The following is a 17042-nucleotide window of genomic DNA, read 5'->3' as shown; positions in this document are numbered from 1 at the left end:
GCTCTCTAGCGAACCAGCGTCACCTGAAACACGAAGTTTCACCAGAGGAATTTAAAAGCTGTAAGACTGAGTGAAACCAGAACAACAACACACTTCAACCCTGGCCTAAACTGAATTAGATTAACTCAAACACAGGCCTAGCAGAAGGAAGGCATGCCCCGTCTCTATTGTTCTACACAAGTTGTTCAGTTTTCAACAAATTATGAAGCACATGAAACAGCAAGAAAAACTGCCAAGAGACAAAATAGTCATCATAACAAGAGTCAGTTATGACACAAATGTTGGAACTATCTGAAGGGGAATTTAAAATAACTGAATAGTACATTAAGGGCTCTAATGGATAAAGTAGGCAACATGCAAGAGTGTACAGGTAATCACAGAATAGAGGTGGAACATAAAAGATCAAATGGAAGTGTTAGAAAGGCTCGGGATGAATACGTATATGCCTTTGATGGACACTGAACACAACCAAGAAAAGAATCAGTAAACTTGAAGATACATAAATAGAAATTACACAAACTGAAACACAAAGAGAAAGAAACACGTAGAACAGAGCATGTTAAGAATTTTGGGACAATATCAAATGAACTAACATATGAGTAATTGGAATCCCAGAAGAAATGCTTGAAATAATGGCCAAGATTTTCCAGATCCAAAGAACATCAAGTACTGTAAATTTAAAAAAGGAAAAAAACAACACACCCACCACAAAATAAAAACAACACACACGTCAGCATGTCATTTTCAAACTGCTGAAAACAGAGAATATCTTGAAAGTAGACGAAAAAAGAAAGATTACATATAGATAGAGAAAAATGATCGGAATTACAGTAGACATTTCTTCAGAAACCATGCACATTACAAGAAAATAAAGTATTGTCTTTAAAGAAAAAACTCGTTGTTTAGAGCATGGTACTGGTAGCACCAAGATTGCGGGTTCGATCCTTGCATGGGCCACGGTGAGCTGTGCCCTCCTTAAAAAAAAAAAAGAAAAGAAAAAGAAAAATCTGTCAGTGCAAAATTCTACAACTTCTGGAAAGTATCTTTCAGAAGTGGAAAGGATATAACGATTTTTCTCAGACAAAAACGGAGAATTTATTACCAGCAGATATATTCTATAAGAAATGCTAAAGAATTTCTAAAGGTAAAAGGAATATGATATGATATCAGACATAAATTTTGATCTACACAAAGAAATGAAAAGCACTGAAAATGGACTAAATGAAGGGTAAAATCAGTTCTACTCTTCACTTAATTTTTAATTGTTGTAAAAGGTAACAGACTAAAGCAAAAACAGTGTTCTGCATTTGAAACAGAGGTAAAATACTGCAAAGGACGGGAGGGAGATATTGGGGATATTCTGTTGTAAAGTCGTCAACACTACATTTGAAGCACTATGTTATTTGGAGGTAGCAAATGACTAGGCCGATTATTAGAAAAAGTTTTTGAAGAAGTATAAGTAATATCAGTAGAGGCGGTAACATGGAATCTAAAACACCTCAAAATGAAGCAAAAAAGGAGGGGTATGAAAACAACAAAAAACGAGATGGAACAAATGGAAAACAGCTAGCAATATGGTTTATATTAATCCAACTATCAGTAATTACATTAAATGTGAATCATCTCATATACCAACCAGTTAAAGACTGAAATTGTCAAATTGGATGAAAAAACAAGGTGCCTATGCATATTACCTACAAGAACCCATTTTGGAAATAAGAACATAGGTTAAAAAGGTAAAAAAGATACACTGTGCTCACCAGAAACAAAAGAAAGCTGGAAAGCTGTATTAAGATTAGACAGAATAGACTTTAGAATAAGGAATATTATCAGGGTTTCAAAGGGATATTGCATGACAAAGGAGTTGATTCTCTTAGAATATGTAACAGTCCTAAAATGTTTACGCACCTAACATCAGAGCTTCAAAATACATGAAGCAAAAACTCATAAAAACTTGAAGGAGGAATACATCCACAGTGATAGTTGGAACCTGCACCACACCTCTCTTTGTGATTAATAAAATAAGTGGACAGAAAATTAGTAAAGATATCGGAGACCTGAACAACACTATCGACAAGATTGGCCCAATTAACATGTATGAAACACTCCAATCAACAACATAACACATATTTCTGAAGGATGCATGGAACATTCATCAAGATAGACCATATTTTGGGCCATGATACAAACCTTAACAATTTTTAAAGAATAGAAATCATACAGAGTATATTCTCTAACATAATGGATTAAACTAGAAATCAGTAACAAAGATTATCTAGAAAATGCCCAAATATTTGGAAATTAAATAACATACCTCTAAATAACCCACAGGCCAAAGTCTCAAGGGAAATAAAAACGTTTTGAACCAAGAGAATTGAAAAGACAGCATAAAATTTGTGGGATGTAGCTAAAGCAATGCTTAAAGGGCAATCTATGACATTAAGTGTTCGTATGGGAAAAAGAAGAAATGTCTCAAATCAGTAATCTAAGCTTTCTCCTATGAAACGAGAGAAAGAAGAGCAAATTCAATTCAAAGTAAGCAGAAGGAAAGAAATAATAAAGACCAGATAACAGTGGAATTGAAAATAGAAAAAACAAAAATTAATGAAATCTAAAGTTAATAAAAATAAAATGAACAAATCTTTATACTGAACACAAAAAGAAAACAAAAATCACCAATATCAAGAATGAAAGACCCCCACTGATTTTAAAAGGATTACAAACAGCTGTGTCCATAAATATGACAGCTTAGAAGAAATAGACCAATTACTTGAAAGACAAACTATCAAAATTCAATGAAGAAGAAATAGTTAACTAGAATAGACATATCTATTACAGATTGAAGTTAATCTTCCAACAAAGAAAAGTCCTCACCCACGTGGTTTCACTGAAGAAGTCTCTCAAACATTCAAGGAAGTAATAATTCAGTTCTTATGTAGAATATTTCCCAGACAATAGAAAAGGAAGGAAAACTTCCAAACACGTTTTATGAACCCATTATTATCCTAATGCAAAAACAAGATAAAGGCATTACAAGAAAACTGCAGTCCAGTATCCCTCATTAACATATTTGCAAAATTCTCAATTACATACAAGGTGTGAAAACACAGTGAATGTTTAAATTTTTAAAAATTTATTACAGTAAAAGTCACATTGCCATTAATCACCCTCAAAATACCCACCCTCACCCCCACTTCAAACACACTTATCCCATCATTCTTGCTACTTTCTAGCAGTTCTGGAAGTCCTCTTTCATGAGTGTCTTTAGTTGCTCTGTCATGGCTGCCTCAATGTCCTGAATCAATTCAAAATGTTTACCTTTCATAGTCATTTTGACTTTGGGGAAGAGCCAGAAGTTGCACGGTGCCAGATCAGTGTATAAGTTGGATGAGGACACAGTGTAATGTTTTTATGTGACAGAAATTGCTGTACTAGAAGCGATGTGTGACACGGAGCGTTGTCATGATGGAGGAGGATTTATGGCACACTTTAAAACACACCTTCTCTCAACCGTAGCTCACATCCAATTGACTGCACTGAACAAGTTGAAACTTGTCACACTGTTAACTAAGGTTCGATGCCACCACTTCCTGTGTTGAAGATCCCTGCCTTTCCGTTGGGTGGTACTTGGCAGAAGCATTCACTGTATTTTTTTTTTGTCACGCCTCATATTAGCAAATCTAATCCAGCAATGTATAAAAAGGACAAATATATTTCACCCAAGTATGATTTGTCCTAGGAATGAAAGGCTGTTTCAATATTTAAAAGTCAATCACTTTCATTCACCATATCAACAGAATAAAAAAGATGAACCATCTGATCATTTCAATAGATGGAGAAAAAGCGTGTGACAAAATTCAACATCCATGCATAATAAAAACTCTCAAAAATTAGAAATAGAAAAGAATTTAGTTAACCTAACAAAAAGGCATCGGCAAAAAATCTAAAGCTGATGTTAGGCTTAATGGTAAGAGAATGCTTTCATCTTAACTTTGGAACTAAGTGAAGAATGTCCCGTCACCACTTCTTTATACCATCAAACTGGAAGTCTTAGTCAGTGGAGTAGGCAAGAAAAAAAAATAAAAAGCCAACAGATGGGAAAGGAAAAAAATAAAACTCTATTCACATATGACATGATTGTCTACATAGGAAAATCCTAATGAATCTACAAAAATTCCTAATTTTGGCAAGGTCACGAGATACAAGTTCGGTATATAAAAATCGAATTTCTGTATACAGAGAAAAACTGGAAACAAATGTTTTAAAACTAACAAAAACCGGAAATACTTAGATGTAAACTAACAAACTATGTGAAATATGTATATGCAGAAAACTAAAAAACACTGATGAAAGAAAAAATATTTTTTTAAAGAACTAAGTAAATGGGAAGATATGTGTATATCATGTTCATGGTTTGGAATATTCAGCATATTTGGAATATTCAATATTCTCTCCAATTTGATCTGTACATTCAATGTAATTCCAATTAAACTCTCAGCAGGACTTTTTTTCTGTAGATATCATCAAGCTGATCCCCAAATTTATATGCAAAGACAAAGGGACTAAAATAGTCAAAACAATTTTGAAAAAGAAAAACCATGTTGGAGGACTCCCACTACCTGATTTTAAAGCTTACGATGAAGTTACAGTAATTAAGACTGATGTTCATGAAGGGATAAATCGGAGGAACAGATTAGAGTCCCAAAGAAGACCTGCACTAATGTGGTCAATTAATTTTTGACAGAGGTGCAAGGTCAAGTTAGTGGACAAAGGATAGTCTTTCCAACAAATGGCACTGGATAACTGGACAACCATATATGTAAAAAAATGAAACTCAACACATATGTTACACATTTATACAAAAATTCATTCAAAATTGACCAAAGACCTAAATGTAAAACTTAAAACTGCAGACGTCTAGGAGAAAGTCTTTTTGATCTTGAGTTTGGCAGAGAGATGTGTGACATCAAAAGCATGATCCATAAAATAGAAAAAAATTGTTAAATTGGACTTTTTCAAAATTAAAAACTTCTCTTTGAAAGACAATGAAAACACAGAATATTTGCAAATGATGTGTACAATAAAGAAATTTTATGCAGAATACATAAAGAACTCTCAAAATTCAACAATAAGAAAACCCAATTTAAAAATGGTCAAGAGATCCAAATATTTTCCAGATGTTATATGGATAGCAGTAGTATATGAAAAAAATGTCCAAGTTCACATAGAAACCTCTGTGAATGTTTATGACACTTTCTTCAGACTTGCCAAAACAACATAGATGTCATTCAACAGGTGAATGGATAAACTGTGGTACAGTGCACTATGACCTATTAATGAACTTGATTCCTACAGCAGAACAGATGGATCTTAGATGCATTTTGCTAAATGAAAGAAGCCAGAACCAAAAGGTTACATGTAGTAGTATGATTCCATTCTGGAAAAGCATTTCTTCTGGGATGCACTGTATCTGGAAAACAGATCAGTGTTTGCTAAGGGTAGGGAAGGAGTTGACTGCAAAAGGGCAGCTGGAGGGAAGTGTTTGAGTGATGGAAATGTTCTCTTTGTTACTCTAGTGGTGGATACATTGATTAAAAACCATGGATCTGTACACCTCATCCTACTCCAGAGTTCATAGTGAACCCACGTGACATACAGGCAAATAAATCTAACTATATTACAAATGAATGATGTGAACATACTGACAGGAGTGGGGAAATAAGGAGCTGTATAGCTTAACTGGCTGCCCTACGACTAAACACGAAACATAAGTGTGCACAAATACTGCAACCAACTTGATAAACTTGTTTCTCACAAGAATGTAGGTTAGCAATTCTGAAGCCACTTTATATGTATACTAGGGTTGAGCAAATAGGTGTGTACGTTATAGAGAACCATGACCAGATTCTTCACTATCAGAGAAAGAAGTTACAAACAAGCAAGGAAGGAAAGTTAGCATGAACTCTGGTGCTGGATTGGAGTTAAAGGTGTCAGCATGAACACATGCCTTTTTGTTTAATGGGTGGATGGATGGATGGATGGACAGACAAGGGTTAGTATATGTACATGTATTTACTAGTTTGTCCATTGAGAGGACCTGTAAGGAGGGACACATTTAAGAATGAGCATATCTAGTTCCCAGGTTTTCGTTTCTAAATGTTTTTCCAATAAAAGAAACTAGAGCCAGGATGTAGGAAAGTGCTCAAGAAAAACAAGGGGAAAGGTAGAGTGTCAAAAGGACACAGGAGACAACTTGAAAGAGCACCCAATAGCCAAAATTGGAACAATTTGAGCAACAAAGTAAATAATAGTAGTATTGGATTATAACCCAACAAATAAATATCCAGGAGTCCATGCTGATAAATAAATGATTAGATGAATAAATAAAAGGGAAAGGAGAGAAGGGAAACTCTTGCTAATAGAAAAATGTTGATCAATAAATGTAGAGGGAATGGGGACTATAGAAAATTGCTATTAGGATGCCACAGTAGTCAGTATGTGTACACCTGAAACTTATGCACTGCTGCTTGTCATGTCAAGTATATCGCAGTAAAACTGAATGAGAAGAAAAGAATTCCACTGTAATAAGTGCTGAGGGGAGTATCCTCCAATGAATGCTAGAATTAGATGAAAGGTTTAATTCTGGTTTTATAGCTATGTAAAATTTACTATCTTTAAGTGAATAGTTCGGTGCCATTGAGTACGTTCACATTGTCGTGCAGCCAGTAGGTGAAAGTATGAGAGAAACAGGATATCTGCATGGTCTGAAAGTATTTCTCTACAACATGTATTGTTTACGTTATTTATTACATTGTAAAATAGTAACTTTGCGTAGAAGAAACCTGGCAGATACCGCCTTGATCAATGAGCAAGGTTAACACACCAGTACTAAAACCCTATCAACATCACGTAACCCTGGCCTGATGCGAAAGGAAGCGTTTGCTCTTTGGTGGTAATTGCCCCCAAGCTGATCATGAGAAAATATCAGAGAAACTCAAATTGAAGGGTGTTTTACAAAATTCCTGCCCCACACTCTTCAAAAGTGTTGAAATCATGAAAGCTAAGAAAAGGCTAAGCAGACATTAAGAACTAAATTCAATGTGAGATCCTGGATTGGGTCCTAGAACAGAAACATGACATTTAGTGGAAAACAGGTGAAATCCAGACAGTCTATGGTTCAGTTAGTAGTGTACCACTGTTAATTTCTTAATTTTATTCATTTTGGTTAAAGAAGATACTACATTCGTAGAAGCTGGGTTAAGGGTGTATGGGAACTCTGTACTATTTTTGTAAACGCTTTAAAATTATTTAAATTTTAAAATATAAAGTTAATGACTTAATGTTAATTATTCATTTTTCCATACTTTCCTCTGAAAATAAGCCTCTTTCAAGCAGCTTTATTAATCATGACAACAGTAGCTAACATTTTTTCACTCAACCTCTCAGTAGTTGACCTAGTTAGTCCTTTCTTGAAATAGTTTCTGTTTTTGGTTTCCATGACACCATACTTTGCAAGATCTCTTATCTTTCTGGATTTTCTTTTTCCAGTCTCCTTTACTGGCTCCTCCTTCTCTACAGAAAATTTAAGTCCTTCAGTGGTCCAGCCTGAGGCCTTGTTTCTTCTCTCTACCTATGTTCTCTGATATGTAACCGCTAGCACATTTGGCAATTTAAATTCCAATTAATTACAAATAGAAAAAAATTTAAATTTCGTTTATTGGTAGCTCTAGCCACATTTCAGGTGCTTAATCACTATATGTGTTCTTAGTAGCCACCATGTTGGATAGCACGGATAAAGAGCAATTCTGTCATCGCAGAAAGTTCTGTTGGACACCAGTTCAACATGGGCAATGCTGTGCACTTAATATTGCAAAATGTAAGATGCGCACAGTGTGTGCCGCCCTGTTCTTAGTAATGCGGGATGGACCAGTTGTACAGTGTCAGCTTGACATTCTGCCATTCCTGTCAACCTTTCACCAGTAGTTGTATTCCTTGATAATCTTTTCCCGAATTATTTGTTTCACCCCTTTAAAAAAAAAAGTAATCATGTAAGTAATCATTCTGTCTGGATAATTTTCTGTATCAGTGCATTTAGATTTGAGCTCATTTTTATTAGGTACATGATATTCTACTGAATGTATTTATTCTAAAGTACCATGATTTAATTTTGCTGAATAAGTACGTGTTCTTAAGAATAATATATATTTTAATTGTACATCCTTTAATTCTCTTTTAGGTGAGCAGAAAGCCTTTTCTTCCTGCCAGACATTGAAAAATAATAGCCCATACTCTGAGTCTCGTGAAGATTTGAGGAAAGATCAGCATAGTCCATCCTACCAGCAAATAAACTGTATTGATAGTGTTATCAGGTATGAAGCACAAGTTTTGATAACATGGTAGTTTTTCTGAAAGCAAACATTGTCACTGTGGAGACTTGGTATAATTTTTAATTCCGTGTTTCCCAAAAAATAAGACCTAGCTGGACAATCAGCTCTAATGCGTCTTTTGGAGCAAAAATTAATATAAGACCCAGTCGTATTTTACTACAATATAAGACACGGTCTTAATATAATGTAATGTAATGTAATATATAATATAATATAATATACTATAACATCATACCGGGTCTTATATTAATTTTTGCTCCAAATGACACATGAGAGCTGATTGGCTAGGTCTTATTTTCAGGGAAACACGGTAGCTGTTGTCTTGGTTTTCACTATAAACCAATAGATATTTACGGAGTGCTTACTACATACAGTTCATGATGTACTCAGCATTTCGGGGGATGCAAAAAATTGGAAGATGGATTCCTTCTTTAAAGGAGCTATGGGGTATAGTTGAAAAGACAAGACCTACGCTTGTCAAATTTAAATGATACAAGATTTGAGGATCAATTCAAGACTATGGTAAAAACGATGTAACAATCCAGTGATTCAGGCTGGGCTGGTTTCTCTAGGATCAGTAACAAGACAAGAAAGCCCACTCTTGCCACTTCTATTCAATATAGTACTGGAAGTCATAGCTAGAGAAATTAGGCAAGACAGTGAAAAGGCATCCAAATCGGAAAGCAAAATTGTTGCTCTTTGCTGATGATATGATCTTTTATATAGGACATCCCAAAGAGTTGGTAAAAAAAAAACTATTGGAATTAACAATTTCAGTAAAGTGGCAGGATAAAAAAAATAAACGTAGAAATCAATTGCATTCCTTTACACTAATGATGAAGCATGTGAAAAAGAAAACTATCCCATTCACAACAGCATCCAAAACAATACAATACTTAGAAATTAACCAAGGAAGTGAAAGATCTGTACAATGAGGAAGACAAGACTTTGCTGAAAGAAATTGAAAAAGACACAAACAAATGGAAAGACATCCTGTGTTCATGGATGGGAAGAATTAATATTGGCCATTAAAATGGCCATTCTACCCAAAGCCACCTACAGATTCAGTGCAGTCCCCATTAAAATACCAAAGCCATTCTTTCCAGAAACAGAAGAAACAATCCTAAAATTTGTGTGGAACCACAAACAAAACCCCTAATAACTGTAGCAATCCTGAGAAAATAAGTACAAAGCTGGAGCATCACACTTCTGGATATCAGACTCCACTACAAAGCCATAGAAATAAAAACATGATACATGCACAAAAATAGACACGTTAACCGAAAAAATCCCAGTATATATAGTCAACTAATATTTGACGCTGGAGCCAAAAATACCCAGTAGTTTCTTTAACAAATGGTGGGGGGAGAACTGGAGAAACTCATGCACAACAATGCAATTGGATTCCTATCCAACACCATTCAGAAAAACTCACTCAAAATGGATCAAAGATTTAAGTGTAAGACCTGATACTATAAAACTCCTGAAAGAAAATGTAGAGAAGAAGCTCATATATACTGTTCTTGGTGATGATTTTTTAAAAACACGACACCAAAAGCACAAACAACAAAAGTGAATATCAACGAGTGGAACTACATCAAACCCAAAAGCTTCTGCACACCAAAAGGAACAAAATTAAAAGACCACCTACAGAATGGGAGAAAATGATGTATCAGATAAGGGGTTAATAGCAAAAGTAAAGAACTTGGTCAACTTAAAATACATACCGATTTAAAAATGGGCAGAATAACTAAATAGACTTTTTTCCAAAGAGGACATCAAACTGGCCAACAGACACATGAAATGATGCTCAGTATGACTAATCATTATGGAAATGCAAATCAAAACCACAATAATGAGCTATCACCTTACACCATTAGAATGGCTGTCATCAAGAAGATGACAGAGTAGGTGTTGGTGAGCATGTGGTGAAAAGGGGACCCCTATGCAGTGTTGGTCGAAATGTAAATTGGTCCAACCACTGTGGGAAACAATGTCGAGCTTCCTCAAAAAATTGAAAATAGATCTACCATGCAATTCAGCAGTTCCACTCTTGGGTATATACCCAAAGGAAATGAATATAGGATTTTGACGAGATATACGAAGACTGACAATTAAGTTCACAAACTCATCCTAGAAAAAGTGCTATATACCTTATTGCTGAATATCACTGTGGTCACTTTGGGAAGCTAGGCACCGATGCCAGCGCTTAGTCCACCCCTCAAAGCAATGTTGGAACTCTTTATCTGGAATGGCCATCAAAGCTATCGTTGTATTACCCTCAATGTCCTGAATGTCATCAAAGTGTCTTCCTTTCAATATTTCCTTTATCTTTGGGTGAAGAAGCCATTGGGGGCCAGATGAGGTGAGTAGGGCCGGTGTTCCAATACAGTTGTTTACTGGCTAAAAACTCCCTCACAGACAGTGCCGTGTGAGCTGGTGCATTGTCGTGATGCCAGAGCCATGAATTGTTGGTAAAAGTTCAGGTCGTCTTTTTCACCCAGCCTTTTCAGCACTTCCACATAGTATACTTGGTGAACTGTTTGTATAGTTGGTACAAATTCATAATGAATAATCCCTCTGATATCAAAAAAGGTTAGCAACAGTGTTGCAACAAGTTCACAAACTTAACTGTCAGACCTTTGTATGCATGCCCATGTTTATCGCAACATTATTCATAATAGTCAAGAGAAGGAAACAGCCCAAATGTCCATCAATGGATGAATGGATAAAAAAGATGTGGTCCATGTACACATATGTTCAGCCATGCGAAAGGAGGACATCCTCTCACTTGTGACAACATAGATGGACCTTGAACACAGTATGCTCAGCAAGCTAAGTCAGAAAGTCTAGTACTGTGTGATACCACTTATATGTGGAATCTGAAAAAATTAAACCTGGAAAAAACAGGAAAATGAGGGTTACCAGGAGATGGAGTGGAGGGATTAAGGTGAAGGTGTTTAAGGGTACAAACTTGTAACAAGTGGTAAATAAGCCACAGAGATCTAATGCACAGTATAATGAATATACACAATAATATTGTTCTATAATTATGTAAGATGATTAATATTGCTTCATCCGCGATCATAACATACATCAAAGTAACATGCTGTATACCTTAAGCTTATACAGCGTTACAGGTCAAATTTATTCAATAAGTAATAAAAGTAAAATGAAGAGGTGTGAGCAAAATGTGGGACGCGGCAAAGTTAGGGGCCAGGTAAGAACACGTGATCTAATTATGTGGTTGCAGATACCTGAAGAGCTACAACATTCCAGCTTTGAAAAGAAAATGTATATCCTGTACAAACACAACTTCATCCTCAGAAGAAGACAGACAGCAGCACAGGGCAGATGATGCCCAAGCATTGCGAGGTAACAGGAAAGCCCTGCGCAGTGACATGAAAAGGGTTATTATAAAGCCACCCTTCCTGTTTCTCTTTAATTTCCTGACTTTAGTTATTCCATTGTAATCACAAATAATCTGTTTCTTATTCCTCTTTATGGCCCGTTGGGTTTTATTTATCAGTTATACAGATCTGTACACTGTGTGGGTCTTTAATATAAATTTCCTGTTGGGAGGTTTTCTTTTCACTGTCAGTTTCTCTTGCATCACCAGCTGTTTCTCAGACCCCGGCCGTACGTAAACCGGAGATGCCAACTCATGGACGGCCCCCCAATGCTGAAGGAGGAGCTGCCCGGACCCTGCCCACGGCCATCCTGAGCCTGGGCTCCGGCATCAGCCAGTGCAGTTACCGCAGCACCATTGTCCACGTCCCGCCCCCAGAGTCAGGTGCTGTAGTTACCTTTTCCTTTAAGTGTATTCAACACGATTTTGAGAAAACAAAAGTCACTTCTACCATTTACTTAGTAATCGCTTCTAAATTATAAAAACTCTTTCTTAATTCAGTTAAAGTATTTTTGGAAGTATCGTCAGGTTTATATAGGTTACATATATACATATATCTTGAACTGTATTTCTTATTAAGTCATTTGTCGATCAAATCAGCTGACACACGTAAAGCACTTAGAACACTGTGTACGCGTAAACCCTTAATTAGCATTAGCTGTTACTAATGCCGTTAGGTCATTTTGTTGCTGACCTTGAAAGAAGGTATCTTTCAACCTTTGTGGTTGTGACGACGTGGATCATGTACCCACATTGAAATGTTTGTGTCGGTCTGATGATAATGAGAGTGTTTCAAACGCTCTTCATTTAAAAGCAGAATGACTTGGTAAATTATTCCGATGTCTTTTTGTTCCTTTTGGCTGCCTCCTCTTTTGACTTTTTCGTTACCTGTAACAATTTGGTGGAGATGGTAACACGTGTGTAAAATCAGGTTTTTGGATTATCTCTAACTTATCTCTGCTGGTCTTCAGCGGTATGTGAGTTAACATGTTGAGCGGTTGCTATGTGCCATTCCCTGTCCTTAGCTCTTCATAGAAGTGGAACTCATTTAATCCTCACGGCCAGCCTTTGAGACGGGGAGCGTAGTATTGACAGGTGGGCTGTGGGTTGGTGGGAAGAGGCCAGAGGTAGTCTTGTGGGGTTGGGTTGTGTGGCTGATGAGCTGAAGATACAGCTGTATGAGACCTGAGCTAGTCCCTCAGGACAGCATGTGCACATTCTCACTTCTTTGGGTTGTGTGTGGACACGTCGCTGCCAGTGATGCCGCCATGGGGGGTAGGGTCTCACCCAGCATGCAAAGCTCTTTTTGACCATGCCACTACACTTTATGCTCTGGTCTTATATTACCATCTTGAAAGAATGTATACTAAAACTGATATGCTTTCATTTAAGGAGATATTTACTGATAACCATTTCTCCTGATCTTAAACCAGTCTCATTATCTGCAAGGCCACAATTTCATTACAAGGAGAAACAGAATCAGAGCCCAGATGTTCTTCCACTGTAGGGCGTCTGTGTTTGTCTGCTTTCCTGCAGCTTGCACCCTGATTTTCATAATGCGTTGGGTGAGGACCACGAGCACAAACGCATTTCCCTGCAAGTTACTATCTCCATTTTATATGTGGAACATCAAGACACAAAGAGCTTCAGTGACTTAACTTGCCCAAAGTCACCCAGTAAATGAGTGGCAAAGTGGAATCGAACACTCACAATTAGTCTCCAGAAACTTGCCATCACAGATATTTCTGAACCTATAGAGTCAAGATGGAGTGTGAGATCCAAAAATCAGCTAAAAAGTCAAGAGATAAATTAAAATGTAACATTTTAAAGTACTCGGATAATCCGAAAGAAGGGTAGAAGGGAGGAATAGAGCAATGACAGTAACAAAAATTCAATATATCAAACCTATAATAGCTGTAACCCCAGCTATATCAATAATTACATAACAGGGACTAAACACTCCAATTAAAAGACAGGAATTGTCAGAACAGATGAAAAAATCAAGATCCAACTATATACTGTCTGCAAAGTACAGTTGAAATAGAAATTCACAAGTAGATTGGAGAATAAATGGATGGGGAAGATGTACAATACTAACGATAAGCATAAGAAGGCTGAAATGCCCATATTAATAAAAGGATGTCAAGACAGAGACTTTTCATAATGATGAGAGAGTCATCAGGAAGACATTAATAACAGAGCTTCAATTATATGAAGCAAAAATGGAAAGGGTTGAGGAGAGAAATGGACCTTTCATAAGCATAGTTGGGGAATTTAACACCCGCTCTCTATAACTAATAAAATATGCTGGGCTGTAATATAAGTCCCAACTTTTAAATAATCAATGTTGTACCATCTGTGTTCTCTGGCTAGAGTCAATTCAATTAGAAATCAATAAAAAATAAGATGTTTAAACCCAAACATTTAGAAACTAAACAACACATTTCTAAATAATTCATGATTCAAAAAACAAATCACAAAGAATATTGGAAAATATTTCAAAATCAATGGTAATGAAAGTACAGCTTACTTATAAGGAGATTAACAGTTTGAAATGCTACTACTGGAGAACAAATGTTTCAAGTCTGATATAAAGTTCCAGTTTAAGAAGGAGGCATTAAAAAGAGCAAAGTAAATCCAAGGTAGAAGGAAGGAAATAATAAAGAAGCAGCAGAAATCAACGAACAGACAATAGAGAAAATTAAAGCTAAAAGTTTTCTGAAAAGATGAACAAAACTAATAAACCCTTTTTACCAGGACCACACAGCCTTGATTCCTGTAGCTTTGTAGTAAGTCTTGAAATCAGGTAACATAAATCCTGCAATTTTATTCTTGTACAAGAGTGCTTTGAATATTCTAAGTCCTTTGTCCATACAAATTTTAGAATCACTTTCTCAGTGTCTTTTTAAAAATTTCTGCAGAGCATTTGATTGGGATTGTGTTTAATCTATACATCAATTTGGGGAGAATAGACATCCCAAAATAAAGGCCTCCAGTCTATTAACCTGGTACACCTATCCATCTATTCAGATGTTCTTTCATTTCTTACAGCGTTATCTTGTTTCAGGGAGCTGATCTTGCATATGTTTTGTCAGTTTCATCCCTGATTATTTCATATTATAAATGGGATTGTTGTTGTTTTTTTACGATCAATTTCCAATTTTTTGTTGCCAGTGTATAGAAAAATTGATTTTTTACATATTAATCTTTTATTCTACAACCTTGCCAAACTCACTTTCTGGGATTATGTCCAATCATGTTTGTGAAAGTCAGATTTACTTTTTCCTTTCCAGTCCAGATCTTTGTATTTATTTTTCTTGCCTTATTAACTGGTTAGAACCTCCACTAAATACTAACTAGAAGTTGTAAGAGCAGATAGCCTTGTGTTTTTCCTGATGAGAAAGAAAATGTGTTAGTTGTAGGCTTTCTTCTGTTCCTAATTTCCTGATACATTTTTTTAATCAGAAATGAATGTTGGATTTTATCAAATCTTTGCATCTATTGAAATGATAATGTTTTTATTTTATTTTTTTAAAGCTTTTTTTTTTTTTTTTTAAGATTTTATTGGGGAAGGGGAACAGGACTTTATTGGGGAACAGTGTGTACTTCCAGGACTTTCTTTTCCAAGTCAAGTTGTTGTCCTTTCAATCTTAGTTGTGGAGGGTGCAGCTCAGCTCCCAGTCCAGTTGCCATTTTCTAGTTGCAGGGGGCACAGCCCACCATCCCTTGCGGGAGTTGAACCGGCAGCCTTGTGGTTGAGAGGATTCACTCCCAACTAATAGCCATCCGGGAGGCAGCTCAGCTCAAGGTGCCGTGTTCAATCTTAGTTGCAGGGGGCGCTGCCCACCATCCCTTGCGGGAGTCAAGGAATCGAACTGGCAACCTTGTGGTTGAGAGGATGCGCTCCAACCAACCGAGCCATCGGGAGCTCAGCGGCAGCTCAGCGCAAGGTGCCGTGTTCAATCTTAGTTGCAGGGGGCGGAGCCCACCATCCCTTGCGGGACTCGAGGAGTTGAACTGGCAACCTTGTGGTTGAGAGCCCACTGGCCCATGTGGGAATCGAACTGGCAGCCTTTGGAGTTAGGAGCATGGAGCTCTAACCGCCTGAGCCACCGGGCCTGCCCCAAGGTTTTTATTTTTCAGTTTTTTTTATTAATAGTTTCTTTTTCAGTTCATGATGAATTACGATTGATTTTTTTTTTTTTTAATTTTTTGAGGGGAATATTGGGGAACAGTGTGCTTCTCACTGGGCCCATCAGCTCCAAGTCATTGTCCTTCAGTCTGGTTATGAAGGGCGCAGCTCAGCTCCAAGTCCAGTCACCATTTTCAATCTTTAGTTGCAGGGAGCCCAGCCCACCGTTCCAGGCAGGAATTGAATCGGCAACTTGGTTGTTAAGAGCTCCAGCTCTAACCAGCTGAGCCATCCGGCCACCCCTCTGGAACCTCAGTGGCAGCTCGTTGTCTTCAATCTAGTTGTGGAGGGTATGACTCAATAGCCTATGTGGGAATTGAACCGGCAACCCTGTTAAGAGCTCTCACTCTTAACCAGCTGAGCCATCCGGCACCCCCATGATTGATTTTTAAATGTTAAAATATCTTCGCAACCAGAGGTAAGGGGAGAGGGGAGATGGTAGAAAAGGGAAAACATAGTAATGGCCTGTGGCTTTGTCTGTTTGTTTTTCTTAAAATGACTTTGTTTGGTTTGGGTCCCTGGATGATCCTGGCCTCATAGCATGAGCTGGGAAGCGTTTCCTCCTCTTTACTTTTTTTAGAAGAATTTATGTAAAATTGGTATATATTCATCCCTTAAATGTTTGCTCAAACTCACCAGTGAAGCCATTTGGGCTTGGAGTTTTCCTGGTGGAGAAGTTTTTAACTACAAATTTCAGTTTGTTTAACAGATGTAGTGCTATTCAGCTTCTCTACTTCTTGTGGAATGAAGTTTTAATTTGCGTCTTTCAAAGAATTGGTCCATTTTGTCTAAGTTGTCAAATTTACTGGAATAAAGTTGCTCATAATGTTCCCTTATTAGTCGTTTGATACCTGTAAGTTCTCTAGTGATGGTCCCTCTGTCATTCTTGAAATTGGTAACTTGTGGTTTCTCTTTTTTCTCCTTATCAGTCTGGCTGAAGGTTGGTCAGTTTTATTGCTCTTCGCAACCAATTTAACTGACTTTTTTATTTATTGTTTTTCTGTTTTTTTCCTACTCTGATCTTTATTATTTTCTTTCTTCTACTTACTTTTGT

General features: G+C 36.8%; 1 protein-coding gene across 3 annotated transcripts in view; it reads left to right on the top strand.

Moving 5' to 3' along the window:
- PER3 (period circadian regulator 3) overlaps positions 1-17042 on the top strand; it is a 56284-nt gene that overhangs the window by 18567 nt on the left and 20675 nt on the right. For all 3 annotated transcript variants that reach the window (XM_074334114.1, XM_074334113.1, XM_019746756.2), the window contains exons 14-16: positions 8237-8369; positions 11641-11762; positions 12007-12180. In XM_074334114.1, coding sequence (XP_074190215.1) covers positions 8237-8369; positions 11641-11762; positions 12007-12180 — 429 coding nt within the window. The remainder of the gene's footprint in view (positions 1-8236; positions 8370-11640; positions 11763-12006; positions 12181-17042) is intronic.

This window comes from Rhinolophus sinicus, linkage group LG06 (assembly GCF_036562045.2).
Source record: "Rhinolophus sinicus isolate RSC01 linkage group LG06, ASM3656204v1, whole genome shotgun sequence".
NCBI classification, from domain to species: domain Eukaryota; kingdom Metazoa; phylum Chordata; class Mammalia; order Chiroptera; family Rhinolophidae; genus Rhinolophus; species Rhinolophus sinicus.
The sequence above is the reverse complement of the archived record's forward strand: the minus strand, read 5'-3'. Positions and strand labels throughout refer to the sequence as shown.